The following is a 10,164-nucleotide window of genomic DNA, read 5'->3' as shown; positions in this document are numbered from 1 at the left end:
ATGTGAGAAGTGTTGGTGAAGTGATCATTGTTATTGTGTGGTTATTTTGTTTTTTTTAAAAAACGGATTGTGGACCGGCCTGGCCTACCAGGCTACGTAGATTGGCACGACACGAAGTCAGCTCGTGGGCTCATATTTGGGCCAAAGGCCAGACACGCGGGCCGCTGAGGCACGGCACGACAGGCACGCGGGCTAAGTCGGCACGGCACGCTACGGCCCGTGCCTAGCCCGGCCCGATGGCCATCTATACTCCCAAGTTCCAATCTGGGACACCGGCTGGGCCGTGGAGCCTGATATTGTCACAGGGGCCTATACGTAAAATTGTTCTGGCTTCCCGTCCCATCTCGTGTGTCGTCCCATCTGTTCTTCGCGAGGCGCAACGCAAGTTCGCAACAAAGGCACAAACCCCTCACCTTCCTCAAACCCTAGCCCTCGCGCCCCCCTCCCCTGCTTGCCCCCGTCGCCGCCACCATGGGCTCAGGTAATCGCGCCCCCTCCAGTTCATGCGCTTAGATTTTCCTGTATTCTGTATCACTTGTTGTACTGCGGATAGTTTTTCCTGATCGTGGATGTTATGGTGATTAGATGCGGACATGGAGGATTACGGGTTCGAGTACTCGGACGAAGAACCTGAGGAGCAGGACGTCGACATCGAGAACCAGTATTACAACTCCAAAGGTTGGATCTTCTTCTCCTTCCACTTGCGAGTCGGGTGATTTATCAGAAAGTCAGAAACGAGCGCGACGGAATCTTTTTTTTTTATTGTTGCACATTCACATTCCCCGATGGATGGATACCACTTTTTTGCTCTTACCAATTTAGCTATGCCTCATTCCTTTGGTGGGGGAAAATTATTTTCTTTGGTGACAAAAGATTAGGGTGAGGAGGTTGAAGACATGCTTATAGGGTCACAATTGTCGTTGGTGATATAAAGGCAAATTAACTAAGGCAAATTAACTAAGGGCGGATGCTGGGGGTGTCGTATTTGCCCTTTGTTGTTCGTTTGTGTTTTCTTTGTATGGTGGCACACAACTGTGACAAGGAGGCACCGCCATTGTGTGCTAACTTGGAGAGCAGCCCGTGTGCTATTTTAACGCTGCTGTCTCCACTGTAGCTTACAATTAAAATTTGGTTCATGCAGAATTTTACTTTATATATACAACTTAAAAAAGCTGCACAGGAACACCAAATACATGACCTCTGTTTTTGTCCGTTACCAACAAAAATCATTCTCTCCATGGGCATTTAGTCGGGCAGCTGGACTAGCATCTGGTTGGCAATAGGTGTGCCTAGGTGGGAAAAATTGGCTAGCCAGGCTAAGCGGCTACCTAGGAGAACACTTCTAAGTTCTAAGAGTCAGACCACATTTTAGACATTAGTAATAGCATGGCTTCATGCATATTTTGTAGCATGAAAAGGCAAGGAAGTCACCAACATAAATTTCCAGTGCTTTAGATAGTTCAGTCTGAGTCAGATTCCGTCACAAGCTTCATGCCTTCATCTCATTGTTTTGACATCTGATTTGAAACAGTACTGTACCATGTGTGTGAGGAAGCTTCTTTTTTTTATTGTTATAAGTTGACTCATCTATGACATTAAACATTCTAGGATAGAAATTATGAGTCTGATAGGTACATAATTTAAAGGATGGTTCTTAGATCTTTGACCCTTTCTGCTTCAAGGATTAATGTGCGACTGTCTGTCCTTCAATGTGAACAGCATGCCACTAATCTCACGAATTGCTTCTGTATGCAAGATTTACTTGACAATTTATCTCTGTTGTTCCATAGAGATATCTTTTTCACGTAAAATGTTATATAGCTCTTCATGTCATATAGAGGTTTGTTAGTCATAACTTGTAAATTATATGAAGATTGTGGGAGTCAGAGCCCTAAATTCATATTTTCTGATGAATTTGGTCTACATCAGCATTTCCTCATCTAACAGACTTGCTTTCTTTCGAAGTCAAATGATAGTTACTAGAGCTAGTCCTTCCTCTTTTCGTTCATGGAATGGTAGCTATTCTTTGATATGTGTGATTAGGCTGAAGTATGTATAAATTGTGAGGTTAAAGGAATGCAAAATGGTAAATGCTATTACTATCTTTCTGCAGGTTTGGTCGAGACAGACCCGGAGGGTGCACTTGCTGGTTTTGATCAAGTAGTCACTATGGAGCCTGAAAAAGCTGAATGGTAAGTGTATCAGAATTCAATCTATTTAACATTCTATTCTGTCTCATTTGCTTTTGCTGTTCCTGGGACAGTATGAATGCTAAAGTGTATTGATCATCTTGGTGAACATTGAGTAAACCAAAACCCAATCTAATATAGGTGGTAAACTATTCTTATCGATATAAGATTAAAAACTCATACTGAGATGGTTTGAATACTTATGTATGCAACACTAGCCTTCATTTTTTTTCTTTGGGCCTTTTCTTGAAGTACAGGATCTAAGATGAGCATTGCAAAAGTACATGTTCTCAAATGCAGTTGACCATGACATCTCTAATATAAATAATCTTGTGGGCCAAATTAATATTTATTGCTACATAATTCTTTCGTGCTTCATGATTTGAGTGCCTGCAGTTTCTCATGATGTAAATCTCAACTACATATGTACTTCAATGATGTGATCTGCTGTACTTAGCTCTGCAAATGTTACTGTTAGAATATAAATTTTATTTACAACTGTGGTATTGGAATTGGGCTGGATCGGCTGATAGGACAGGATTGCATTAAGTCTGGCTTTAATTCATGTTCAAATTGACTTGGAGCGGACTTGGTGAAGCCCTGAGGTAGTGAAGAATTTTTATATTTGTGGTTGCCAAAATATCTGCTTAATTGTTTATTGATTAACTGCCTGATTGTGGTTCCCCTGTTTCAACATGTTCCATAATGGTTATGAACAAATCTTAGTCGAAACGTGTTTCATGAACATTACTGCATGTTGCACTACTGCTCTAAGTTTCTATTGAAGTTAAAAGATTCAATTCCTCTAACCTGGGTACTTTATACTTGTATATTATGATTAAGCCTTGTTTTTTCAGCCACTTTTTTTGTGTGAAGGCAAATGTATTATTTATTATTCCACCATATTTTTTTTTATATTTGCACTTCTGATGTGTTACTCTGTATTTTTATCTTTATAGGGGATTTAAAGCTCTTAAACAAACTGTCAAGCTTTACTATAAGCTGGGGAAATACAAAGAAATGATGGATGCCTATAGAGAGATGTTAACATACATAAAATCTGCTGTCACCCGGAACTACAGCGAGAAATGTATAAACAACATAATGGATTTTGTTTCTGGATCAGCTAGTCAGAACTTTTCTCTTCTGCAAGAGTTCTACCAGACAACACTGAAAGCGCTTGAAGAAGCAAAAAATGAGGTCAGATTTGTTGCATTATATGAGAAAAAAATTATTTGCTGAACAGTTCTTTATACCTTTTTTTTATTTGCTGTGCAGAGATTATGGTTCAAGACCAACTTGAAGCTTTGCAAAATTTGGTTTGATATGGGTGAATACGGTCGCATGAGCAAGGTCCTTGGATCACTTCTTTAGTCATAGTCTTTGATGCAATAAGCTTGCCTGATATTAAACTGTATTATTAAATTACATTGTTACTGGCAGATATTGAAGGAGCTTCATAAATCTTGCCAAAGGGAAGATGGTTCTGATGATCAAAAGAAAGGCACACAGCTTTTGGAAGTCTATGCTATTGAAATCCAAATGTACACTGAAACAAAGAATAATAAAAAGCTTAAGGTAAGGCTCCTTGTTTGCCTATTTGCAAGTCACTCTTTGGTGGGTAATACCTTAAGCTAAATTATCGTTGTGGATTGTGATGCCGTATGTTTCTGAAAAACCATTATTCTATTATTCTCCACTTTATTGTGGCTTTCAATTACTCCACCTGATGTTTTCTTCCTGTGTATGTAAAGCCCTAGACGCAATTGCATACTAACTTCATATTTGTTGTCTTGTTTCATAAAAGGATTTCTTCACTCTTAGCTTAAAAAGGGGTGTGATATATCTAGTACATTACTGTTGTAACTTGTAAGAATGATTGCCACATACTAATTTTATGCTTATTATGCTGCCTGGAATTGAATGGAATTCAAAGTTCTATGTTAAATCTGGTACAATATTTAGCTATCCACAGCTGAAATCGGATATAGTACTGAGGTTACCTCAATTTATGAGAGAATGTTTTGCTTCTTTATGATATGTTCTACACCAGCATTCGCAGGATAAAAAGGACAATCTCTTTTCTGTTTTTTATAGCCTTCGACCCTGAAGAGTGATAATTCTAGTTTCTACCTTATTGGTTTTTTCGGTTCTAGTGTGCCATTTATTTATTTAGTGTTGTGTATTCAGTGAAAAAAAAATCCTGCTTTGCATTGTTGTTTGCTTGAAATGCTTAATTTGAATCTGAAGTGAATTGCTGCTGCAGGAATTGTATCAAAGGGCTCTTTCCATCAAATCAGCGATACCTCATCCAAGAATCATGGGTATAATTCGTGAGTGTGGTGGGAAGATGCATATGGCTGAGAGGCAGTGGGCTGAGGCTGCGACTGATTTCTTTGAAGCTTTCAAGAACTACGATGAAGCAGGCAATCCTCGGAGAATCCAATGCCTAAAGTACTTATACTCATTTAAACTTAAACAATTTCTGACCTTAGTTCATAGGTACATAAGTTTTAGAACACTTTGTGATACATATCAACAAATATTTTTTTGTTTTTTTTTCTGTGCATTAGATATCTTGTCCTTGCCAATATGTTGATGGAATCTGAAGTGAATCCTTTTGATGGACAAGAGGCCAAGCCGTAAGACAATTGATGATCCCTGCATAAATCTTGTAGCTTGATTTTCCTTGCACCATGAAAATTTGAATGCTTGCAGGTACAAGAATGATCCTGAAATCCTTGCAATGACAAACTTGATTGCAGCGTACCAGAAGAATGACATCATGGAATTTGAAAAGATCCTGAAGGTTAGCATCTACGCTTATATGCTCCTTTTGTTATTTCTTCAGAATTTTTTTAGGTCTTCACTTTCTATGTACTAATGCAAGTGTTATCAACTTTTTTTTTTTTTTTTTTTTTTTGCAGAGTAATAGAAGAACAATAATGGATGATCCTTTTATCCGTAACTATATTGAGGACTTATTGAAGAACATCAGAACCCAAGTGCTGCTCAAGCTTATTAAACCATATACTCGAATCAGGATACCATTCATTTCACAGGTAGATATTTACTCTTGCATATCCACAATGTTCAGAAAATGACAAATTGACAACTGCGAATATTTAGTTGGATTGTTCTTACCCTCCGTATAAAATGTAAAAACTTCTCTGCTCTACCAGAAGTCGCATAGATGATTAGATCATGTGGGCTTGGTATTATATTCATTCACATGCTTGTTCGATAAGGCGCTTCACTGTTTCCTGACCATGTCTTTTTACAGTGTCCAGTGGCAGGAATTTTTTGATCACCATGTGCATTTAAGAACTAAGTTTACAGTGATCGATGGTACTAATTATCTGATCAATGTCTGTATTTAGGAACTCAATTTCCCAGAGAAGGATGTCGAGCAGCTGTTGGTATCGCTCATTCTGGACAACCGTATCCAAGGCCACATAGATCAGGTCAACAAGCTACTAGAGCGTGGAGAAAGGTGTGTAGCCCCCAACTCAATTTTCCCGTTACCTTAGTATTACTATATTTTGTGCTCAGATTCAGATATTGATTTGTTTGGCTTCTTGCAGGTCCAAGGGGATGAGGAAGTACAGTGCCATCGACAAGTGGAACACGCAGCTGAAGTCCATTTACCAAACATTGTCCAACAGAGTTGGATGAGACGGATCGTGGCTGCTGTATGCTTTGCACACCTAGAATTGTTGATAGCCTGTTTTGGGGATTTGAGGGCAACTGCAAAGAACTGTCTGGCAACGCTTGCAGTAGAATTCTGGATCTGGGTAAAGTGAAATATCCATGTAAACGCTTGATCTGGTGGATTATATTCGCTTTCTTCAGTTATCTGGCGTTTTGGGAGTGCAAGACTTGACCAGTGGTCGAAAGCCAGTTGTAGAGTGGGGAAACATATGACGATTTTTTGATTGCAAGTTGCAGTTACGGCGATGACGGTCTTTACCAAACTCGCCTGCACACGCTGAACCTGAATTGAACAAGTTCGGTTTGAGTTTCAGGTTGAGAGTAGATGCGTTGGGTTGGGTGAAGTGGCGGGGCTTAAGTGTTAAAGCATACATCATTCTTATTAGGCAGAAAAGGACAGCATTCGTGTTTACATCTCAATTAGTCGTCCACAAGCAGGATTACCTCTCAATATCAATTTTCAAAAATATAAAAAAGTTGTCCATAACAAACACAGGCAGCTAACTAACTTTGTAGGCGGTAATTACTGCAACCAGCCAAGCCCTGCAGAATCGCCCTTGTGACTTACGTGGATCAGCTGCAATCGTTTCCTTTCGCGGCCAGACTGCTAAGCCCGTAACAGCCCACTTTCGTCCGCAGCAACCCGACGGTCCTTTCAACTCTACAGTAACCGAGGACTTCTATGGAACGACGGTTCAGGATGGAAAAAGTCCTCCTCACCTCTCAACTATTGCGGTCGTCCGATTTACTCCCTCCATAAGTCATTTCAAAAATCTTGCTCGAACCTTGAACTACTGAAACCGTTTGAAAGCGATTTTGGCTGATGTGATGCCACATCAGCCGTCCTACGTGAAATAATGCCATCCACATAAATGCAAAAAGACCAAACTTCTTCCAATAAATGGTCTTTAGAATTGATGTCCGAAACATGTCTGAAATAATGCTTTGACAGACCAAACCATTCTCATGTCATTACCTTTTCCTCATCATTCATGTAGCTTACAATCTGCTTTGATGACGAAAGGATGGAAAATCTCCTATCAAGTGAATTCATTGCTTTATCTAGTGCATTCATGTACTGTTCAACATTAGAACAAGGAGAAACCATTAAGGCTTTGTTTGGATGTAGTCGGTAATCCACATGTGTTGAGGTGGATTAGAGTGGAACTTGGACTAAATTCCACCCCAATCTACACCAACACACATGGATTGAAGTGAATCCGACAACATCCAAACAAGGCCTAATATGTGGCTGGGATAAATTGTAAAAAACTTGAACTAGAGAAAAAAATAGACTAAACAGATGATCACATGAGAAGTGTTTATGGCAGATGCCTAGGCGATACCATATACATATTCTAGGTGGGCATGAGGGGCTGCGTAAGAATCCAGTTGCCACTAACAATTGAGCACAAAGATTATATTAATCAGAAGTTCACAACAACAGCAAACCAAGACCATATAAAATTTAATACTTAATATATATTAGTCGTCACCTCGTGTATTGTGTTATGTGAACGTGTAAAAAGAGAGCGAATCAGATAGTCAATGACCATGACAGGCCAGTCCATGAAGCAGAGAGCATTGCACATCAGAACAGCAATAGAAAAATAAAAGCACATGCATAACCAGAGAAAAATAAAAGCACATACCATAACACAGAACAATAATTCAGATTTCATTATGTCACTTGATCATGTATATATCAGCCATCTTGCATAGGACCAAAACAAAAATATTTACCTACTGTATTTCTATTATTCTATATATTTGCTCGAATCATTTGCTGTTGCTCATGTGGGCTGAAATATCATATTGAAGTGTTAACTAACAGAAATAACAACAGCAGACCCATAGTGTATCAGGGTGTAGCCATATTACCTATTACTGCAAGAAGCCTCCCAGGAACAAACAAACCCGAGCAAATAGGCAAACATGATACCAAGGGTTACGGAAAACTGTAGAATAAACAAGTGCACAATGAGTTCTGCATAAACAAGCCGAGTGTTTACCTCGACCTCACAAATAGATAAAATAAAATGCTTGTGAGTATAAGCAAACCTGCTTCACAGAGCCTAGAGCGGTAGAGCCCCTCCCATGTTCTGAGGAGATATCTCTTCTACGTATACTGGTACCTGATGTCACGAAATCCACAGATCAAAATTAGCTGTTATAACCACATGCTTCCATTGTTTCTCTGCCAATAAAATAACTTCATTTCAGTCTAGATCACTTTGTCTAAAAAATGTTGATATCTCAGTTGATCTTGTTCTTTTTTTCCCTCAATTGTACAGCTTAAACACCACAAATATACCCTAACTCTCAAGCCATAAATCTCCTATGCAGAAAATAATCAGGGATGGGGTTTTATTATACTAACCACATAGGAAATGATACAGACACCGAATCCTTCAATTAAGCGTTTTCATATATACAGGAATGAAGTCCTGTACGTAAAGCAGACATCAACAGTCATCAAGCCTAGTGATGTCATCTGTCAAGCAATGCATGGAAATGAACAAGAAACACATAGTACCATACTTTCGCAAAGGAGATTGCAAGTCAACCAATGACGTTCGGAATCGCTGCAATCAATCAACGACTGGAAAACAGTTAGCAAGGCAGTTAGTGAAAGAGTACAACTTCGGCGCAAAACATGTCTTCCATTGATGAAAACAGCTTCAGTGAACTTAACCATCAATGTAGGACTTGGGTACAACTGCATGATTGATGATGACGATATATACCATGACAAAGATATCTAACGAATTCATGAGCACAAAAACTAAAGTCATAATTCGATTCAGTGGAACCCGTAAAACAAATTCGACATCGGCATCAACCGGGAGAAAATTTAGTGTGCTTCAAATTTCATCAATCAGCAAAAACCGCATATATGTGCTACTCTGAACTCTCCGCACAGAATGCAACAACAAACATGAAAAGGACTATATATAGTGTGTCCTAAAATCGGTGAATGCTAGCTTAATTACACGTACTGGCCTGCCTTCACCGATCGACCTGACGACAATATATATGTATGTATGTATACATCTGGTAAGCAACCCAATCCCAACCTCATGCACGGCAACTGGCCGAAACGAGAAGTCCGTTAGGGTTCTCCCGTTGTCTGCCACAACGGTTTCGGCAGTTTCTTGTTGCCGTGACCAATCGACGTGGGCGTCGCCATGCCCGCGAGTGAGTGACCCAGAACGAATTTTTCAGGTACACCTGCGTCACTCTCGTGCAGCTCCCCGCAACCATTTCTTGTTGCCTTTGCATGCTGAATCTCATCGATCGAGAGGTATAAAAGCCCAAGAGGATCGACTGCCATTCTTCCAAAACCAGGAACAGGCAGCCTCCACCGACATCATCGGCCATCAGCTCGATCGCTGATCGACGCCATGGATCCCAACGCTGTGCGCATCCAGATGCCTACTACAGCAAGCCAAGAAGAAGAACCCTCCTCTACTCAGGATGCTACGAAGAAGAAGCAGAAGCCGCCGCCACAGCAGACCGCCGCCACGCCTGGAGCGCCGGCGCCGCCTGTGCGGCCGGCGGCCCTGTCATGCGCTTCTTCGGACCTCCTGAAGCTCCTGCCGACGGGCACCGTGCTGGCATTCCAGGCGCTGGCGCCATCCTTCAGCAACCACGGCGTGTGCCACGAGGCGAACCGGTACCTGGTGCTGTCGCTCGTCGGCGCCTGCACCGCCTCGTGCGTGCTCCTCTCCTTCACCGACAGCCTCGTCGGCCGCGACGGCAAGCTCTACCACGGCGCCGCCACCTTCGGGGGCTTCTACCCGTTCAACTACGCGGGGACACGCGAGGAGCGGGAGGCGACGTTCAAGGATCTCTCCCGGTTCCGGATCACGGCGCTGGACTTGGTGCACGCCTTCTTCTCGGCGCTCGTGTTCCTCGCCGTGGCGTTCGCCGACGCCAGCATCCAGGGGTGCCTCTTCCCGGACGCCGGGCCGGATGTGAGGCAGCTGCTGGTGAACCTGCCACTCGGGGCGGGGTTCCTGTCGAGCATGGTGTTCATCATCTTCCCCACCACCAGGAAGAGCATCGGGTACACGGACATGACGCCACACGCGCAGTGAAACACGCACGTCGTCGTCTCGATCTAGCTCGCGACGCTAGCTGCTTAATTAATTTGGAGGAATAAGCATTAGGTGTACGTGTATTACTTAATTATTATTATTTGTACGTGCGGCACTTCAATGTGTAGCAAATTGACTGAAACTGATCACCTCAAATGCGAAAA

General features: G+C 41.6%; 2 protein-coding genes across 2 annotated transcripts; both read left to right on the top strand.

The window, feature by feature from the left end:
* Window positions 313-6,163, top strand: LOC8074543 (COP9 signalosome complex subunit 2). Its single transcript, XM_002457609.2, has 12 exons — window positions 313-481; window positions 586-678; window positions 2,114-2,192; window positions 3,149-3,389; window positions 3,468-3,542; window positions 3,633-3,767; window positions 4,456-4,643; window positions 4,763-4,831; window positions 4,908-4,998; window positions 5,117-5,251; window positions 5,570-5,682; window positions 5,774-6,163. Exons 1-12 carry the CDS (start codon window positions 472-474, stop codon window positions 5,862-5,864), a joined length of 1,320 nt encoding a protein of 439 aa, XP_002457654.1. The 5' UTR covers window positions 313-471; the 3' UTR covers window positions 5,865-6,163.
* On the top strand, window positions 9,260-10,164 carry LOC8054673. The gene has a single exon (XM_002457608.2). The coding sequence runs from the start codon at window positions 9,305-9,307 to the stop codon at window positions 9,998-10,000; it is 696 nt and encodes a 231-aa protein (XP_002457653.2). The 5' UTR covers window positions 9,260-9,304; the 3' UTR covers window positions 10,001-10,164.

This window comes from Sorghum bicolor, chromosome 3, assembly GCF_000003195.3.
Source record: "Sorghum bicolor cultivar BTx623 chromosome 3, Sorghum_bicolor_NCBIv3, whole genome shotgun sequence".
Classification (NCBI taxonomy): Eukaryota; Viridiplantae; Streptophyta; class Magnoliopsida; order Poales; family Poaceae; genus Sorghum; species Sorghum bicolor.
The sequence above is the reverse complement of the archived record's forward strand: the minus strand, read 5'-3'. Positions and strand labels throughout refer to the sequence as shown.

Excerpts from the sequence above, each read along its gene's own strand:
- LOC8074543 (XM_002457609.2), top strand. Across the intron at positions 679-2,113 it reads CCAGTATTACAACTCCAAAG|GTTTGGTCGAGACAGACCCG; the intron begins GTTGGATCTTCT and ends ATCTTTCTGCAG. Across the intron at positions 3,390-3,467 it reads TTGAAGAAGCAAAAAATGAG|AGATTATGGTTCAAGACCAA; the intron begins GTCAGATTTGTT and ends TTTGCTGTGCAG.
- LOC8054673 (XM_002457608.2), top strand. The coding sequence starts at position 9,305 with ATGGATCCCAACGCTGTGCGCATCCAGATGCCTACTACAGCAAGCCAA.